This window comes from Protopterus annectens, chromosome 8.part0, assembly GCF_019279795.1.
Source record: "Protopterus annectens isolate FY-2018-M chromosome 8.part0, PAN1.0, whole genome shotgun sequence".
NCBI lineage: Eukaryota > Metazoa > Chordata > Ceratodontiformes > Protopteridae > Protopterus > Protopterus annectens.
In genome coordinates, this window is record NC_056741.1 from 1,223,748,768 (window position 1) to 1,223,770,045 (window position 21,278).

General features: G+C 37.1%; 1 protein-coding gene across 1 annotated transcript in view; it reads right to left on the minus strand.

The window, feature by feature from the left end:
• The window catches only part of LOC122809319 (rho guanine nucleotide exchange factor 3-like), a 278,435-nt gene that overhangs the window by 135,970 nt on the left and 121,187 nt on the right, over positions 1 to 21,278 (minus strand). Inside the window, exons 2-4 of the mRNA XM_044080719.1 lie at positions 16,123 to 16,230; positions 5,542 to 5,700; positions 1,997 to 2,059 (exon numbers count right to left, since the gene is read on the minus strand). Coding sequence (XP_043936654.1) covers positions 1,997 to 2,059; positions 5,542 to 5,700; positions 16,123 to 16,230 — 330 coding nt within the window. The remainder of the gene's footprint in view (positions 1 to 1,996; positions 2,060 to 5,541; positions 5,701 to 16,122; positions 16,231 to 21,278) is intronic.

Here is a 21,278-nt window from a genome sequence, read left to right on the forward strand (position 1 = left end):
CTCTCTGTCAAAGTATCAAGATCTGTCAATCCTGTCATCCCTGGCTGACAGATACTGGATCTCCTTAGAATGACACCAGAAGCTAAGCCAATTATTGAAGTTAACCATTTTCTGTTTGTACTGAAGCATCATCCTAGGTGAAGGTAAAATGCTGCTTAAGGCTAGTGACATACCTACCTGAGACACATAGACAGAGAGCTCAGTCATGTCTCTCTCTATATAATCCAGAGATTATGACAGAGTCATAACAGTATCTGTTGTTGAAAGTCTTGAGTGCATGTGTGATAAGGCGTATCCTGGCACCTGAAAGACAGCTAACCATGACCTTTTCCTTATCCAACCTGGTGAGAAGGATATCTGTATGTCTCACGTTGGAATCACCATTGACTATGCTTGGTTCTGTGGTTTGCCTTAAGGGCTTGATGGGTGAGACACTGGTACATGAGCTTTTATGTGTATTGTGTTCTGCAGAGGACGTGCACAAGATGTCTTGCCTACAGTCCATACTGAACATGAGTGCAGGCTCACGTGAACAGGCTGCTTGACAAAAGTGCTGAACAATCTGCCTTCACAGAGGCAAATGTACTGTATCAGGCCAGATGCAACCAAATCACCAAGTCTACATGCATGAACTATGAGGTATGCAACAATTTTTTCAAGGCATGCCTACTATGGCACTAGCATTTTGTCACTTTGGGAGTCTCCTTCCTAAGAAAGGGTTTAACCAGGATTTTTTGGACCTGCTCACTAACTTGTATACCAATTTCCAGAACATAATCCCACTCCATCTCATAAAGTTCACAAGTCTGGGCAACACACCTTCCATACCTTTTCAGTACAAAAGGAAGTGTCATACTTAGCATTTACTCAATCAGGCATTCTAAAAAGTTATTTAGCAAAATGAGTAACTTAAAAAATAAAATACAGTCAATATTCCAGAGTTATTTTTTAATTTGAATCCTAAGAATTCTCAATGCACAAAATACATAGGCTAAAGTATATAACATGGTGCTATATCCCTACTCCTATGCTTTCTCAGTCATTTCCAGAAGAAGAAACCCTGTGGGCATTGGAATAAACAACTTGTTCAGTAAAATGGGAGGATGCACATTTGTTTGCTTATGGTCATTTTCTGCCAGGCAAATACTCATGAATTGCTTTCTATTTACTTACAGTAGTTATATTATAGCAATAACCCATAGCTGGGTGTGGGTATTGCTAAATTTACTCACGGTTGGTGTGGTTTAGTCACAAGGGCAAAATCAGAATTAGCCACACCCAGCTGTGGGCTATTGCTATTATACAATGACATTATTTAGAAAAAAAAAACTACTCACTTTTCTTAAATAGTGTCCTTGTATAATGACAACATGGTGTTCTTCTGCTTTGTTTTTATATCCTGGGGCTTTCTTGATGCACTGTGCATGTGTATGGGGTTTACATTTCCATGTTTGCACAGTACATCAGTGCTTTGAAATGGTGAAATTGAAGCAACAGAGAAAAGAAGCTCTCTGTTGCTTCTTTATTTTTTATTTTTTATAAAGTATGAAATCTGGACACTTGGGAGGTACGAGAGAGTTGGGATAGAGAAAATGTAAGAAAAATCAGGTACATTTCTTTAGATTTGAATAACATACCTGATTTTCCCAGCATTTTCTCCATTTCATCTCTCTCATACCTCAGGACTGTTCCGATTTCAAATTTTATTTTATTTATTTACTTTTTTTGCACTTAAGAAAAATTAGAAATTTACAGCATATATTAATAGAAGAAAGTCCAAGCGACTGGACTTTTTTCTATTGGTATATGCTCAATTTACAATGTGCACACTGGTTGGGCTGACCAGTCAGCGTACTCATTTCTGAATGTTAATTACCAGTCATTGTATAATTATCATGGCAGAAATGTATCACTCATTCGTCACCTTGTATCTACTTTTCCATGTGAGTCAGAAACCCTACAAGTTTACATGAGTTTTAAGAACGAACAGACTTACCTTTTTGGCCAGCTGTAAATCTTCAATGAGGAGCTGTTCCCCTTGTGTTAACTCAAATATCACCTGTCATAATAAAGCATGAAGTGTATTATCCTTAAAGAAAACACATACATCAATTTGACATTTTGTTATGTACTAAGCAATCGTGATCAATCTTTTCTCTGCAAATGCACTTATACATTTTTTCAGGCCTTCTCCAACACCACGTTGATAGATAACTATTTATCATAAACTCATTTGCAGGTACCTTGTTCTCCAATATGTAGATAACTGAAAAAATGGACTTTACAGAACAAGAAAAAAATGGATACTGGTGCAAGTGAAATTAAATCTGTAACTATGTTAGCCATAATTGAAAAACACTTATGTTTAACATTAAAAATAGCACTTTTATACCTGGTGGTGATGCTGAATTGTATCACACAACAGCCTTGTCAGGAAGTCATACTACCATTTTTTTAATTATGGGTCTCTGATCATGAAGTGAAAGTTACCTTCAAGAAAATGTGCTGTACAGATTAGGTTACTGATGAAGAAATGTAGCTAAGCACTAAGGGGTGTGAGATACTGGCCATTACTTTACAATTATACATATATCTGGAGTGATGACCACCATGGAAAGACTAGCAACAGGAAATAGCTGAACACTTCAGATAGATACAAATATTCATAATGAACTGCATGTCTTTCCCTGGGTGCCAGATGTACTCCCAGATACAGAGTAGTCACACAGCGATCATTTACATGTGAGTAGTCACTGGAATGGCTTAGCTCAAGGAGTTCTGTTTCTTTTCCAGGAACTGCAGGATTCATTTTGAATTACATCATTTCAGCCAGTACTGACAGTCGCACAATACACTTCCTTACAGTAGAGGTATTGCTTCAGTTAGAGTGAAGTTAAATATACATTTCATAATTTAGCTAGAGGCATACTAATATTCCATGAGACGGAGAGTTTCTATTTCAGACTCCAGCCCATGGCATGCATTCATAAAGGGCTTCTGTTAACGTGTTTAGCCTCTTGTGATTGGCTAGGATAGTGACCATGGCCGTGCTTCACAAAGAGAATGCACTAAACTCATGGCAGTTTGTACTTCCTGGTCTTCTTCATGTTAACTTGGCTATCTCTGGTGAAGAGTGTAGAATGGCACTCCTTTATTCCAGTTCTTCACTTATATAGAACTTAACCATGTTTTATCCAAGGTGCAAGTTGTAGCAGAATCTGCAGTGATTTCTTACAAGGCTACTGATGTGTTATCCTCTTCCTACTGCTGCCTCACATAACAACCCAGCACCAGTACATTATGTCAAAGTCTGCCAGGATGGTGAGATGGTAGCTGTAGTCACAGACAAGGACAATTGTGTTTCTTCTTGTCTGTCTTAGGAATGTCAAAAACCTTAGCCCTTGGACATCACCAGTAGGATAGCTGTTCCTGAGGTACTTCAATTCTATTTTGTCAGCCCATCTTCCTAAGAATCAGGGCCTGATTCCTGCCTCTGTTTAAAGACAGAATGGCAGCTGACCTCTGATCTAGTGGACTGAGCACATTCACAGACATCGGAATGAACAAGTGTGTTGGCAGGAGTCTTGTTTAGTGTCAGGTTAATATCAGGTCTTGCCAACATAATGTGGAGTCCTGTGATGCTGAAAGCAATGGAGTTTATATCAATGATTACAGGTATTATCCATTTCTCCCTGTTGCCATCATTTATATATAAATAACGCAACAGCAACATGCAAAGCAGCAGCTTTCTTGTTTAATGGAGCTTGTAAACACCTCAGTCAAAAAAGAAGTAAGAAATAAATTACTTTCTTTTTGATATAACTCTATAATAACTATAACTGTTTTAGCTGCACTTCTGTGTTGGTTATACATTTAATAAAATTGTGTTGTTAAGTTATTTAAATTTTATGAAAATCAATAAAGTAAAGGTATATGTAGTCCCTGGAATTTTTCCCTTTTTCTTACCGGTTGCTACCACTGTCCACTGAACCCTGCCCATATTTGCTGCCCCATAGAGTACTTATTCCCCTGGGGTAAGACCCCTACAGAATATTCACCCTCCTGAGGTGAGGAACAGAAGCTATCATTTGTGTGATGGGGAATGGGATTTTAAATTTAGGTGCTATCATCTCCTGTGTGTGCCCACAGTATCCCAGGGTTGGCATGCAATTGGCCTTTGTGAAATATCCACATATGACATGATCAGTTGGCCCTCCTTTCTTGAAGAAGCACTCTCAAAGGATCCTTTATCTCCATTGGACATTCAGCTTGGACATCATAGCTGAAGACACATTTTCCTACTCTTTTTCTTCAGTAGTAAGGTTAGAAGGCTAAGCCTTGTTTACTTGGTAATACTGTCTGTTTAAGTGACTTATTCAGAGTCACAAAACAAGCAAAATGAAGTGGTGGCCCTCAGACTATGGACTACAGAATCTTGTTACCAGATCAGAGGTTCACTGGTTCACAGGTGATTACTAGGCTAATGACCTCTGGGAGGTCTTTCCATGCCTAGCTATGATTCCCCATGTATATGACAAGATTTGCTACCTTAGGGTTATTTCAAGTGGTATATGTAGGTTTGCGCATGGGTAGTCAATCATTTACAGACTGCCTCTGTCCACTAGAGATGTAGGTGCTAGATCAGGGATACATTTTCAATTCTCCATGCACTGGTTGAAGCCATGCCTGAATTGGGTTAGAGAAGAATTCTGCTTTACATGGATGGCAAGCCTGTTCCAGAGATGGGTAGTCTCTGAGAAACATACCTGTCCCATCAGCAAGTCCTATTTATGCTGCTGATGAGTTTAGGTCTCTAAATTGGGGAATTCTAATACTGTTTCTTTTGGAGATGTGCAACAGGTCCATCAGATAGGAATCAGAGGATGCTTTGTAGGCCAGGAACAGATCACTTCTTATTAGTCTGTATGATGCCCAGGGCTTTGAGGTGGTCCACACAGGACATGACCTTTACTCTCTTTAATCATCTGCTCTAACTGACAGGCATAACCTTAATCCTCTGAACTAATTGCTCATACTTGGGGCTTTATCCTTCTGTACCAGTGGAGCTGATGTATTCTAGGGAAATTGAGTTAGGCATGAACAAAATCACAAACATTCTTAATTACACAAACATAATTTATTTTTTAAGCATTTCAGTGTTGCTGTCATGAATCCTGTGATGCTATGACATGAATTATATTAAAAGAGAGTTAGATACTCATTTGAAAGCTGAAACTGTTTGTTTATTATACTATGGAGACTTGATTTCTCTGGAGGGAAAGCAGAAATTGCCTATAACAAAGCAATTACATCAGGTACTGCAAAAGGCTTTGTGTACTGCAGGCTTCAGACTTCCAAGCTACAGGATGTGTTCAGTTACAGAGACATGCCACTGCTTAAGGTACATGACAGCAGACTTCAGCAGAAAAAGAGAAGGAACAGATTCACAAATTAATATAATCTACAGTGCATCACCATGGCATATCCTGACCTGACTATTCCAACCCAGTACAGTCAAACATAAGAAGTAACCTCACTTACCTCCTGTCTCTTGATTTCCTTGGAAGACAGTTCCTCACTAATATTATCAAAGGTCTCACTCCACAGTTTGCTGTTTCTTCGTTTTGTAGGTCCATTCTTTGAGCGTTGTCGTTGTGGAAAGTTGAATGAGCGGTTTTCATTCTTGAAGCTTATTGACCGCTATGAACACAGAGGAACAGAAATAAAGGGTTGTCTGTTTGATGAACACTCCCTTCCTATGTCTTATTTTCCTTTACATTAATCATGATTAGATCATTTTATGTAGCAGTTGTAGTAACAAGTCAAACTATCAGAACAACATCCTTTTTTATTTTGTAGGCCACACCACTGTTGCTACAACCTTTTGCATGCCTGTAATTAAATGCTGTCCTTCTCTGATCCTATTACCAGGTAGAATCAATTTGTAAATGTTTGGTGAACAAGAATGAAGGACAGATTTAATTTATAAACACAATGAAAATTACATTATGCACATTATTTCATGTCAAATGGAATTGTTTATAATAGTTTGAAAAATAGGATGCTAGTCAGGATTTTTGAAACTGTACATCTAATAGCACTCCAAATTACAGCACCCTTCAGAATGTAGCATCCACCCAGCTATGGTGTCCTCCATGAAGGCAATGTGCTTTTCTACAGAGCATAACTTTATTGCACTATTGATTCTACTAAGTAGCTCACCTTGAAATTAAAAATCAAAGTATAGATTTGATGAAGGTGGGGATATGCCCTGACTTAGCCTTCACAGCCAATGTCATTCAAGTCAGTATCCCAGAAATGAATAAAGCTGAAAAAGCATGCACCTTATACTTCTTAATGTATGCCTAGCTATGTTCCTGTTTCACAATACCTAATATCTTTCAGAAATTAGGTATCTGTTAGAATGCCCAGAATAGTGTTGAGTATATTAACATAAAAGTTCTTGCATAGGATGACTGTGATACTCCCTTGTTAAGCAAAAAAAATAATTACTTTCAAGTTAAGTTAGGTTTGACTTATCAGGGTAGATAAGTAGGCTATATCTGATTATTTTTTAATTTAGTTGTTAACTGGGTAAACGAACTGGTGTTTTTCAACCATTTTCAGATACAACTCAGGGTAAATTGGTAATGGTAATGGAGAATGATATATAGGTGACCAGTTTTTAAAGTAGACATTCAACTAGCATGTTGTAAGATGTTGGAGAAAATGGATTATTTTGAGGAAATCCACCCAGATATGGGAAGAACATGAAAAATCCACAACAAAAATGACCAGAGATAATGAATGAATGTCAGACCCTGGAACTATATCATACCTACCAAAGTCACGGTTTGCAGATGTATTACTAGAAACAGGATAACTGTAAATTCATGTCATATTATATATGGCTGGATTAAGTACCCATCATTCAGATGAGTTAAATTTTGTTCAAGCTCTTACTGATGGGGCATCATCTCTTGGCTTAGTCTGAACATTTTAATCTCTGAGCTCAATCTCCCCAAGTAGGGATCCCTTCTGTTTTAGTATGTGTGGAACTTACTGGTGCTTATTAGGTCAGTAGATAAGCTCCTTTGTTAAGTTTATAAATACAGATGATCCCATTAATACAAACATTTGTCAATGCTGATTGTTGGCTTGCACTGGAGCTGAATTGTAGCAAATGAGATTAAATATACATGGCGAATGAGATGAGATGAGAGCATGTGAGGCAGTTAGCAAATAGGACTGAAGTCAACAGTCTTGCAATATATTCAGTTTTGTAGATGGTGGGTAATGGATTTCCCCCTCTTGATCTAGTTTTTCACCTTCCTTCTTATCTGAGGTATTGATTATGCTGTCTAGTAAGGAACGTAATAGTGCATTCTGTTTCACATGAAAACTTTGTTGCTTCCTCATTATCTTAGTGCTATTACAAACAGTTACATTCTGGATGATCAGAATTTTGATATTTTCTATGTGCACAACGGCAGAAACATTTGCTTTGCAGTTTAGAAATTATACCCCAAACATTTCCTTGCTGTTTCAGTTTACATTTACAAGTACTGTGGGTAGGTAAGTAAAGCACAACAACTTTACAGAGAGCCTATTCTCCAAGTGCAATAATGCCCTCCAGGGTGTATGTTAATGTGTAGTTAATGGTCTTTCAGGGGTGTAGAGGTCCTTAACATCCCTGAGTGGCAATTAATTACACATTAACACACACCCTGTTGGGCATTACTGCTTTCTTAAGCTACTCTTAAGATGTATTATTTAGTCTTGGTACAAATACAACCACTCAGATAATAGAGTCAGGATAAACCTTGAAAGAAAAATGTTATTGAACTTGTACATGTTTTGATCATGTGCTCATTATTTGAGTCTTACTTGTTCGGATTCATAAACAGTAACATGGTTCTGCTAAGTGCTTTAAGCTATTTACTGGCTAACAAGCGGCAAAAGCCGAGGGGCTAGTTTATTGTACTGAAGTAAAAAATAAAAAGTTGTAATTTTCAGTCTCATTTGTATGGTCTATAGTAACTAAACCAGTAAAGGCATCCATCTCCCACCCCCTGCATCTCATACTTCATGGAATTTATTTGGTCATATCTGATCAGACAATTGCAAGTGGAACACATCTTTACAACCTAGCTGGATAGAAATTATAGCCAAGTGTTGGAGCAGCGTGAGAGGTAATGGCGACTGCCCTTTTGTACAGAATACACTGCTATTGCTTCTAGAAGGCTGGTATTATTGGCTAGAGACAAAAGCTGTTTAAAACTATTTTTGCATCCGTTTGTTTGAATTCTTAGCATATATATATATATATATATATATATATATATATATATATATATATATATATATATATATATATATATATATATATATATATATATTATATATATATATATATATTGTGTTGAGCTGCTGTTCATACGGCACAGTGCAAACCTGCACTTTGTTGACACAGGCATTTTGATCATAGCGTTTACTCCTAGCAGGTCTCATCAAAACCATACTCATTAGCAGGAAGTGCTAAGAGGGCTGACTCTTTATTTAGGGCCAAATTAAGTTACTGCAAGCTGCTTCCACCTTATTAGAGCACCAGCAATATTTAACTAGTATACTACAGACGTTTTTGATGCTCACTAATATATAATATTCTATACTTATAACAAACCTTATAAACTATGATATAAAAATCTTACAAGAATTATTTGGTTTTGTTATATGTAGGTCTAATGAATTTGATGAATTTATTTTGACAGGATAATGTAAGCTATGGTCAGTGGTCATGCTGTTCATATAGCATATTTACAGCTTACCAAGGCATTTGATAACATACCACATACCAACACTATCAACAAGTTAAATATCCTCCAATCTGATCCTTATGCAGTTAGCTGGTTAGGGACAAAACCCCCACTGTGAGGGTGGCAGGTGAGTCCTTCGAGATTATGAAAGCAACCGGCGGGGTACTACAGAGATCCATGCTGAGACTACTGCTATTCAGTATATACTTCTCTGAGTTCCATATCAAAAACATGGAACTCTGGTTAAACATAAACAGATAATTGCAAACTCCTTGCTACGAATGTAAAAAGCAGTTTACTACAGTTTTTAAAATATGAGACTTTTTGTTGCTCCTCATCTTAGAGTTGAAGTGGCACATAAATGGATCTGGTGCTCCTTAGGTGAATTGGAGTGACTGAGTCAAAGATGAGATAGCTGCAGCGCTGAAGCAATACATGGGCTACCAGTGGGAACTGCTGCAGGAAAGTGTTGATTTGCACAGTGTTATACAAAGATCCCCTTTTGATATACATAAGCTATAAAGTGAATTTACACATGCAAATTGCTGGTGTTCTAAGCGCCGGCTAAAACTAAATGTTAAAAGATGCCATATTGCTGCATTTGATAAACAAACCCTCCACCCAGCTTATAGTACAGAAAACATCCCACTCTAAAATGGAGATGTAACGAGACCTTAGAACATGGGTAAATAACTCCCTCTCCTTTGATCATCATGCTGCAACAGTGGTCAGGAAATGTTTCATACTAGCACAGTTGATCACAAAGGGTATTTATTCTACATTCAAAGAAGTCCTCATCGCTTTATATTCTGCACTGATTAGTTCCACCATCAAATACAATGCCCCCTTTGGGCTGTATCTTACTAAATATATCAAGCAGTTAGAAGAATTCCGTGGTTCCCGACAAAACAAAAGAACGTGATTCTTAAGAACCTGATCTACCAAGAAAAGCTACAGGCCTTGTCCCTGTTTTCAGTGAATCATAGACTCCATAGGGATGATCTGTGCCATGCTCTCCTTGAATATTAGGGATCTGGCAGTCAAAAACATCTCATTTCTCTGTATATCAAATAACCTAGTGAACACTAGAGCCAGAGATCTGAACCTGCTTCAGCAAGTAAACAAATCATGGTGGAGAGACAGCTTTTTTTCACACGATGACTGCTTTCCTTTAAGAAGGAATTACTGGATGGATATTCATAAATTTATATCCAGTATGACTGGCCTACTGCTCCTTGAAAAAGGAGGTAAGGTCTAAGGGTGGGTACTGGAAAGGTATAAACTGCCACATGGCCCAGTTCTCTTGAACATTCTATGATTACTAGGAGCAGTTGGGAGTTAGGTGAACAGACACAGAAAAAAAAGCTGTAGAATGTGGTGCAGTGAAGATCTAAAGGGAGAATATCAAATGGGAAAGAATGCAAGATATAGCTCGGTGCTATCACGGTCTCAGTGTGGCCTCTCCTGTGCTCCTATTGTTGCTACAATGGTTTCTTGCATGAAATTTGAGATTTTAACAAATCCATTGTAGTGGTTAGGTTATCTAACTGGATATTTAATTGGTGTGGGAGTTGCACATCTGTTCTCTGGCTAGATTTAAAATTGTGATATTTTTGGTAGTAGATAATTTTGCTGCTTTTAATTAGAAAAAGATAGACTGCAAAGCATGATTCTTGCTAAAGGTAAGGGTGACTTTACTGATGGACGAGTGAGCGTTAAGCTAAAAATAGAAAGAAATGAAGACTGCTTATTACAACTCTAACTGTGTCACAAGTTGCGAGGCAATCACTCTTACAGTAAATGTGGCATGTCTTTGAATGTGAAGCCTGAAGGAGTGCTGTATCAGTCAGTGAAAACAATATAACATGAATCATACTGACAAACGTACTGAAATGCATTTAAATTGTTAATGCTGGTCTACGTTTAATTCAGTGATAAAACTCTAAAGTTCCTAGCTGCAGACCTGTAATGCAGAAGAATCATCAAACCCATAGCTGTCTCATCTTGGACCCAGTGCCATTTCTTGATCTGACATCCTGCAACTCTAAGCTGAGGAGTAATAAAAAAAGAGGACTTCTTCTGATTCACTTTGAAGAGGAAAAAAAAGAAATACTGATACAGAAATTAATACTAATAATGCTCTGCAGATTGATAGGCTCATTGGCATCTTCTGACCACATTCCCAAATACCTTGTGCCCAGGGCAGCTGCCTCACTCTTCCTACACTGGGTATGCTTTTGCTCCTGATATCCTGAATCTTGAGTATAGCACTTTTTTTGTTTTGCTTCATTTGCATGAAATTCACTTTTGTGACAGAAACAATCCTGGGTATTCAGAAATGCAAATAAATGTTAATTAATTTGGTTTTCAATTACATTTTTATAGGATGGCTGTGTCATGTGGTTTTGGTTGTTTGGTATATATATATATATATATATATATATATATATATATATATATATATATGTATGTTTAAATTTAAATGCTGTTTAATTAACACTGAGGAAGGGATATTCCTGAAAGCTTTGATGTTTTAATAAAGTGAGTTTTTCTTATTCTATTTGCCTTCTTGGATACTTCTGTTTTTCGAATAAAGAGGACTAAGAACTTTAAGTTGAATTGTGGTTTTATCTATTCAGAAATGCAAATTACCAGGATGAGAGCTGCGGCCAAAAGGGACTGTTTCCATGACACAGTAAATTGCAATTTAGTCACGTGAGTTGCAGTGAGGAAAGACCTCATTATAAGCTAATCTGCATGTCTATGAATTGCCCTTAACAACCATAAATCAGGTCCGCTCTCCAAATCATCTCACGAGCACCAGTTCCGTTTATGTGTCACTTCAACTCTAAAACGAGGAGCAAAAAAAAAATGAAGCAAACTGATTTTTACATTTGTAACAAGCAGTTTGCTGCATGTTATGCCTTATATGAAGTGCTTCAATCCTGACAGCATTCATTTCTATGCCGACATTTAAAAAAGTGTACTAGTCTGCCAACTGATTAGAATCTTCCAATTTCACCCCCCCCCTCAAAATTTGCACACTGGTAGTGATCCTATTTGCCCTACTCTAGCTATGCCTCTGCATCATGCTGACACAGGCTCCTTCCCTCATCCACTCTCCCACACACACACACACACACACACACACACACACACACATACCTCTCTCTCTCTCTCTCTCTCTCTCTCTCACCTTATGTCAGTTATATCTCTACATACACTTACACCTGCAGCTGCACACATACATGTGCACATACACACAACCCCTAACACTATATGTCCACTTAACTTCCCTACTTACATCTAACATATTTGGGTGAACGTAAGCTTTTGGCAATGTTCATTAACATAGGCACCTGATGTAACGTACACAAACTAGCAATTCTCTGAACAGCTCTCAGCTGTGTAAATGCCTTACTGAAAGCATTTCCAGTGTGTGTGTGTGTGTGTGTGTGTGGGGGGGGGGCACGTGACAAATCAGCTTAGGCCACTCCCCTGGAATGCTTCATTAGTGTTTTGTTAGGCCACAGGGAAAACTCACTGCATTGTCTCTGAATAAGAAATGGTTACCTCAAGGCGTATACCAGGTTTACACTTCAAGGTAACCTTTTTGAATCTGGTCCAGTGTGTTGTAGCTTCACATGCAGAAGCTCATGAAGCCCATATAACATTCATTCATTCTTCTGTTTCAGACAGATGTCACATATACTGTTCAAATTATGACTGGTACTTATTGCCCCAGTAAAAAATTTAACACTGTTTTGAAAATGTCCAAAGTCAGAAGGTCTTTAATATGCCCAGTGTAAGTGCTGTGACCCACCGGACAGAATAAAATGTGTTACTGTCTAAAGATATTAATCAATCCACATGTAGCCAAAAAAGTAACTGCAAGATCATTCACATTCCCCAAGTCAGAAAAAGTTCCATGGAATTCATTCCTTTCGTCTTCATTTCAAAATACAATTATTTTCAAATCTCATTCACTATTTGTGTTCTTTTGCTGTATGGAAAGTTTATTTCTTCTGTGTGTATCTCTCTCTCTATTCACAGCAGTTTCAAAGAAAGACGGAAGTTATGTGTTTTGATGATGCTTGGTTTTTTTCCATGCATTTCTCTGTTGCTCGTGGTTCCAAAGAAAAAAGAACATCCTTCCTTGATATCTGCTTGGCCATTGCATTTCCATGTTACGTGATAACTCTCAGTTACAAGATCATTTTCCTGTTACTGTTAGTCAACATTTTTTCCATTACTTGCACCTTGTAATTTATTAAGGTCATCATGTTTAAATTTTATTTCAAGTGTTATTTTTAAGACATATATGTGACTGAGAACTGGCCTTATTTTTCTATGCTTACATATGCTGATGACTGTAAGTAGGGGGTCATTGTCCAATTCCTTTGATACAAAATAACTTCAGGTAAAAAATAATCCTTACAAACCAATGGTGTATGGATAAATGGCTCAAGTTATATGCAAAAAAAGTGCAGCGCTCTCATTTATGATAAACACCCCTCATTAACTACTTACAGTACAGCGAGCACCATATCACACTAAATGGACTCCAAATGAGCACAGTAGTCAGGAATCTTGGCAAGTAGGTTGACAGCTCCCTTTCCCTCTCTCTCTTTCTCTTTCAACCACCATGTACTAACAGCATTTAGGAAATTCTTATATCTAGCGCAGCCGATTTCTAAAGGTATTGCAGCCAGGACAAAACAAGTTATTGTCCCTTCACAACTCATCCCTAATTAGACTAATTTTTGTATACAATGCCCCATTCCACATGTACCTAGCAAGACATATCATGCAGCTAGAAAGACAGAAAAAGTTTTTTAAAAAGTAGATTATTGGTATAAAGACCATTAGCCATCAAGACAGACTGGAAGCCCTAGCTCTATGTTGTTGTTTGTCTTTCGGCTTTTCCCAGTAAGGGGTCACCACAGCGGAACTCTGGTCCGCTAATGATTGGCAGTAGATTTTTACGAAACACCGAGGTGCCAGCTCGACGCCCAACCTTCAACGAAGGCACACCCATTTACGCACGCATGTCTTTCGAACGTTACCCAACTGCGGGGCGGACATGCAGACTCCACACAGAAGGCACTCCCAAGCCCAGCCGAGAATTGAACGGGAGAACCTCTTGCTGTGAGGTAACAACGCTACCACTGTACCACCGCAGCTCCATTCTGTCTTTTTATGGGCTCAATTGTGGCATGACAGTGACTGAGTAACATAAAACCTAGACAGTTCAGTTGATAGAGTATCAGAATTGTAATCTAAGGAACCGGGGTTCAAGTGTCTCTTTGGGTACATACTTCTTTAGTTGCTTGCAAATTATGCATGATCTCGCAATTACTTCACGTGTGAATATTGCACAGTAATCTGCAAAAGTATAGCATTCATGGTTTTGACACCCATAACACTGGAGCCTCAAAAAAGCAGGGCCTTTTAGTAGCAGAAGAAAAAAATGTTCAAGCTCTTCTAATAAAAAAAAAAAAGAAAATCCAACCAACATGTCAGTGTCTTATACTATCTAGAATAGAGCACAAGGAAATTCCATTGACATTTAAAAGTTAATGATTGGCATAACAGTTAAGGTGTTTTGCTCACAAACAAAAATACATGGTTTAATTCTTACCATGAGAAATTGACTAAGCTTGAAATAGCCCACAGCACAATTAACCTAATGTATACCCATATCTAGCATTTCTTACCATCAGAGAGCCTACCCTAGTAAACCTTTATGCCTTCATAGGACAAGCAGCTCCACAAACTCCTAAACTAAGGATATGAATCTCCACCAACAGATAAATAAAAGATGTCGGATGGACAAATTTATTGTCCAGTGGTTGCCCCTTCTATGAAACAAACTGCCCTTATATGGAAAGCAGAGTGACACAGTCTCTTTGAAACACACTTGAGGGACACTCACAGATTCTTCTCTGGCCTAACATGTTTTGCCCTCCTAAAACAAGAGGTACATCATGAGGGAATCATTCTGCAAGGCACAAAAGGTCTTTACACTTACTTGTTTTGTAATTCCCATGATATGATCCTAGGGTACTATGATGCAAGCTAGCCATTTATTGATCACTTTTGCTGTTGATAGATTCAGTGCCAATCAAAGCAAAATACACATTTTTGTTTATTCACTTGTGGAAACTATTTTCAACATTTCTAGTAAACATAACGTACACAACATAAAAGGAACTAGGTATATGCATACATCAAATATCATGAATTGCTTTTATAAAATGTGTAATGTAATTGTCTTTGTTAAGGCGTTTAACCCCTATTTTTAAGTAATAGGTATAAACACAGTTACAGACAAAAAACTATGCAGTAGGATGTGGATACCCGAATGTTGTAATGACTATTTAAAGCTTTCCAGATTTTCAGTAGCTGCTTTACTCCAAAAATATAAAAACAATTAAATGTGTGCTATCTGAAGGTGTTTTAACGTAATCTCCAGTAAGATCATGATTATTTGATGATGTAGTGGACACACTTTTAGGAAGTGTCAGAGTCTGGCAGATTAGGATCTGCAAAACTTTACTAACAAAAATAATTTATTTTCTATAAGGTAAGAAATTCTGTCCAGAAATGTTTAAACTTTCAGTTTAGCCCATACTTCCAGCCACAAATAACTTACAGCAATACTTTTCTTTGCAGCAGCTGTTTGTTTAGTACATTTTTTCATACAAGTATCATAACAATGAACATTAAACAGATTAGACCGCAAAGTCCACTGCATTGGAACATCATTGCTTTGTGAAAACATCCTATAGGATACACCAATTAAGTTTCCAGGCTCCACTTTATATCATACTATGAAGATGGTCATCTTATGATCCATTATAATTTTGAGGTTATTTTCAAAAATAATAGAAATAAGAATGGAATTACTAAACTCTCCTGTCACTATCACACTTCTTTACTGGTACTGCCATAGTGGTCGATGGTACCAGTCCAACCCAGAATGATATTATGGTCCTAACCTGTCTAGCTGAAACAGCATCAGAGTGGTACCTGTTCAACAGAGCAAACATTACCATATTAACACACATCTGTTCAACATCAATCATGCTAGTGAAGCAATCACCAGTCCTAGATCAATAGGTTAATTGTTTCTGATAAATGCAGTGTTGTGTTAAGGGGATGTATCACACTTTTGGTTAAATCGGATGAATTGCAGATAATTCCATGTTTTATGATCATTGTACTGAGCATTTCTTTTTTTCTGACAATGTAAATGAAAGAAATCACTTCTACCATATACAAACTGAGTTTAAGAATTACTTACCTGAAGGGACTGACTGAAGCGTTTGAGGGACGTCACTTTGCCGGGGGTTATCAAACTGGCCAGGGCCGTCACCTTGGAAACAGGCTTAACCCTTTTATTGCTGGGCTCCTAAGAAGCAGAAACAGAGATGATTGGATAATGTTAGTGGTATATATAATACCCTTTTCATTAATAGTTCATGTGTCTTTATGTTTTTGTTTTCATATTTCTGACCCAAATTTTCCTTATTATTTACAAGAACCTCGTTATATAGACATCAATGTACTCAACAATTCATTTTGTTGCCCATATCAACCATTGACTTCAGCTCAGTTTTTACTATAAAATTCCAGTGTATTTCATTGTTAGTTAGATAGTACCCCCACACCAAAAAAAAAATCTCCCAATTGCAATTTACTTGATATTAAATGATTTGCAGTGATCACTGTATTTAAACTTAAAGATTGTTGTTTACAGTATAAAGCCAGAATACAATGCAAAGGATCCAGGGGTGGTCCTAGGGTGGAAGTATGCTATTTCACCACAGCAGACACTTGTGTAGCAGCTCTGGGTATGACTACCACAACCTCCATTTGCTTACTATGCAACCCTGAATAAGTCATTTAGTCAGACAGTGCTCCTGGATGGAGCATGAAATGTGTCCATTTGAATGAATGTTCTACCCATTTAACAATGATTTTTTTCTATGTGAAGAATGCCTTTTTAATTAAATATTTTCATGTGAAGAATGCCATTTTAATGTTGCACTTATCCAGTTCACCATGCAGGAGTTAATGCCCATGCTGTTTAATCTCTTTATAAGTAGGTTGTTCATAATAGAATAATTATTTTAACTCAATTAATGTAACCTGCAGAACATGGAAGGTGTCTTTCTAAATGCATTTTTAAACAACTGTAGAAGCCTATGAGATTCAAAAAATATTACTGCGAAGCTATGAAGCCATATAGATATAGGTCCATATTTTCCAGTCTATGCAAAAATGGGCTTATTAAATTTGACAACAAAATAATTCCTATGACATGTCAACGTGTATATCTACATTATTCCATGTTGGGTCTGTCTTTTAAACATATAAACAACCTCTACTTTATTCTAAAGTGGTGGTACAAAAGAGTTATTTAAGCTCAAGTAGGTAAAATTCTACTTCAAAAAGTACCTTTAATTTGTACCTGAATAAACCTGAAATCCGATCTATTTCCATTTCTGGCATTTTCCATCACTTTAGATAACTCATAGTAAATTACAATCTCAGTTAATTACAGATGACATTTTTCTAATTTCCTGTATAGAAGGATATCACATGATATACTCAGTGTTGCCTGAAATACCATGACGTGTCCTGCAAAAGAAATCCCTTCATTGTAATATACATCTAGTTAATATAACCTAAACTGTTTATAACTGTGGGAGTTGTTTGCATAATTATAAATGTCATAACAGTATCTTTAATTCCTAAGACCAGTTTGTATTTCAACGTTCACTTTACTTTTTAGCAGCTGTTGTATAAAACTGCTTACTGATTATCTTTAACCTGGTTTTATTAGATAGATATCTTTTCGCAACTCTGCAATTTTATAACACCTTGTCCAATACATCCTACAATCCCACTACCATTTACACAAATTTTCTCACTGCGATTTTGCATATGCATGTCATCTGAAGTATTCTTTCCCCTTCATCGGAGTATTGCCTTGAATTTTGCCTTTCAAGGTGCATTAATTTACATTTTCCTACATCAAATATAAGTTGCCATATTGTAGGCTATTTTAAAAGTTTGCAAAGCTCCAGTTCTTCCTAGCCACAAAACTCTTGCACATCCAATGATTGGTAGGTTGCAAGCTTATATGTAGAAAAGTACATAGTGTCTTCTTGACCCTCTGCAATGCCACTTACACAGATACTAAAAGAGATTTGGTTCCAGTAATAACAAATGTAAAACCCCGCCCTCTGTGTAACCTCTGCTTCTTCACTTTGAGCACTATTCATCCCTCTTGGAAAATTGGCAGGCAGCAATTTTTATTTAGGCTACAACCCAACCCTCCACTTTGAAGGCATTATATTTTTTATGAATTGGCTTTGTGACACTATGCAAAATGTCTGGTAATATTCAAATAAGCCACATTGACAACTCCGCTTGTTCTATTGTCTTATTCATCCAGTAAAAGAACCTTTCCAGGGTTTTCTTAATTTACCTACAAAAGATGAATACAAGCTGCCTAGGATCTTACTGCTCCCCCGTCCTTCAGAATGAAAATTCCTCTTTCCTTAATAAAGCTTTGTCAGCTTCCTCTATCACAGATGTCAATCAAAGTAATGTTTATTTACCCATCTTAATTTTAATCAGTCTTCACCAAATATGTCTTATGATGACATGGGAATCTTTTCAGAATAAAAGACCCATGAGGATGACAGCAGATCTCAGGCAATTAAATCACATCTTATACTGATTAAATTCCATTACAAAAAAATGTGCACTTGAGATAAGAGGCAGTAGGATAATTAGTTTTATACCTGGTGTTAGAAACAGTGAAGCAATCAATAGGACTAAAGTAAGTGATGTATAAACAAACACGTTGGCTATTACTTTTTTGGTGGATTTATAGAGAAACAGCATGAGTGGTAATAAATGGCATGCATTTCAGTATGTTGTCTTTTCGTTGAATGTGTGAAGCTATGTTACATGAAGAGAATTACCATTTAGTTATAACTAGTGCAGACGTTAGGACATTAGTTACACTGTGAACTGAGAATCCACTTTGAAGGTACAGACTTACATGGCTGTGATGGCCTGTATCTCACCAAGATATCTAGAAGAGAACCATCATTCTACAGAAAAGTGTAAGTAGCTCTTCACTAGCAACTTAATAAATCCAGTTGGGAGGTATACTAAGCCAGAAGGAGACTTATTCCCGCAAAAAAAAAAAAAATCAGAAAGTTGTTAAAGTAGACTCAAAGACAGAAAAACTAGAATACTAAAGTAAATGAATAATTGTGTTAGTAATAGAAAAGAGATGGGAATAGAATAAGCTATCAGTTTGCTACATTAAAATGAGGGAGAGTGATCCGTAACGCCTTATTTTTGTATGAACTTCCTAGAATGAAGCTCCTAGTGGTGCATTGTTTGGATGTAGTAGTTGTCTAAGAAGCCTGGTGTGGAAATGGTGTCAGCATATCATGATTTATATTTTGTATGAGCGAGAGGGAGCATGAGAGAGAGGGGAAATCTGGAGTGGGGGAAGCATTGTAGATAATATAAGTTCTTCTTTTCATTGGTGAGGACTCCACTGTGGTTGAGACTCTTAGCTCAATTAATCTGTCTCGTATTCTAGAAAAATGTTTTGAGAGAGCCTCAGGTAGGATCTTACTGAGCATGGATTTTTCCAAGGTCATTCTTGTTTGACAAGCTTACAGTATTTTTATTAAACAGCCTGGATGGCCTTTGATATGGCAAAGGCCTTTGACTTTGTATGGCATAATAGAGTTATCTCATTAATGACAGAAAATAATATTAACTACTATGTTGCAAGGTGGGAGGAGAATACATCAAAAATCCTCCAGGGGTCTGTTCTGTGGCCTATTCTTTTTGGTACATTTATGGCATGTTTTCCCAGGTCTAATAAGACATAGTTTTGTAAACATGGTGGTGACTTTAAAACTGGTTCTATCACAACAGGTATTATTGACCAACATGTAATCCAGAGGCATATGGATGAGTTATATCTGTGGGCCAAAAATAATTGTATGGAGTTTAATGTTGAAATGGCCCATGCCACGCATTACAGATCTGATAACCCATTTTATTCTTGTGTGCTTGACAAGTATGTGTCCTTGGTTTGGCATAATGGTTAAGGTCTGCATCTTATAGACACAAGGTACAGCATTTGCTCCTGTCCTCAGGATATTGGGTAGACTTAAAACAGTTCTTCAGAGTAATTAGCCTAATATTCATATATGAACCTTTAACTTAAAGAGGTGGATGTTGTACAGGATTTGGGAATAAGCAATGATAAATATAGTTTTGAGTTTCATCTAATGGAACCTATCAGATCCTGCTATTTTGAGGTTAGAACTCTATTTGGAACATTAGTCATCAGAGATATGGACATAATAATATCTATTTATAAGTTAGTCGTTAGAACTGTTATAAAATTTGTTTTTTCCAGCTGTATGTATAACTGTTCCCAGTTGGATAGACTGGAAAGGGTTCAGAAACATTTTACTCAAAAATCAGAGATCTCAGGGGTGTGACATATAATAGTAGGCTGAAGGAACTGTTGGTGTTTTCCGTCAAATGCAGACTAATATGGGGTGATTTAATTGTTATATATAAATGTTTTCACTGTGAAAGTTATAGTGTTAGAGTGGGGACAGAAAAGAAATGTCATTAGGTTGTTACAAGGAACAACAATTGCCTAGTAGACATAAGGTTATGTAGAACCAAGGTACTGCAGAGTTCTTTCCATTTCAGAGGTGGTAGATAGTACAATGCTATTCCTCTCAGAATTGTAATGCTTGATTGAGTTGCTGTTTTCAAATAGGGATTGGATACATGCACAGTAGAAAAGTATTTAAGTTTGGGTATCCTGAGAGGAAACTCTTTGAAGGCCTTTCTAAGCCCTAAGTTTGATTAGTAAACATTGAACACTGAACACAGAAGTGATAAGAGCAACATAAATAATTGATATGCAGGAAAGTAGAGGGACACTGTGGGTCACCTTTGAGACATGGATAGATTCTTCAGTCTGTACGTCCTTCTTTTATATCTGTCTTTTATAAGGGAATGGTAGAGCAAAACACTGATGGCAGGAATACTTAGGATGTAAGGAAAAGGAGAGCTGTTGTTTGCAGATGTGAATATGTCTCACAACATGGGCTGCAGCTATATCCAGTGGCATATAAGTGATGCCTTGCATGAGTGAACATTAAGATATTTGTCTGAGACCCATTCCCCAGCAGAAGAGTTTTCTGTGTAGTACTCACCAAAGGGGATGAAGGGAAGATCTCAGAATTAGGTAGTTTCTTATAATATGTCTACTAGATAGTGGTATTTACAACTGATGTCTGCAGATTCATACAAGCACAATTAGCATACACCCTTCTATTAACTTCACATGCCTACAAAATTAAGGATATGACTCTTCAGGTCTTTTCAAAT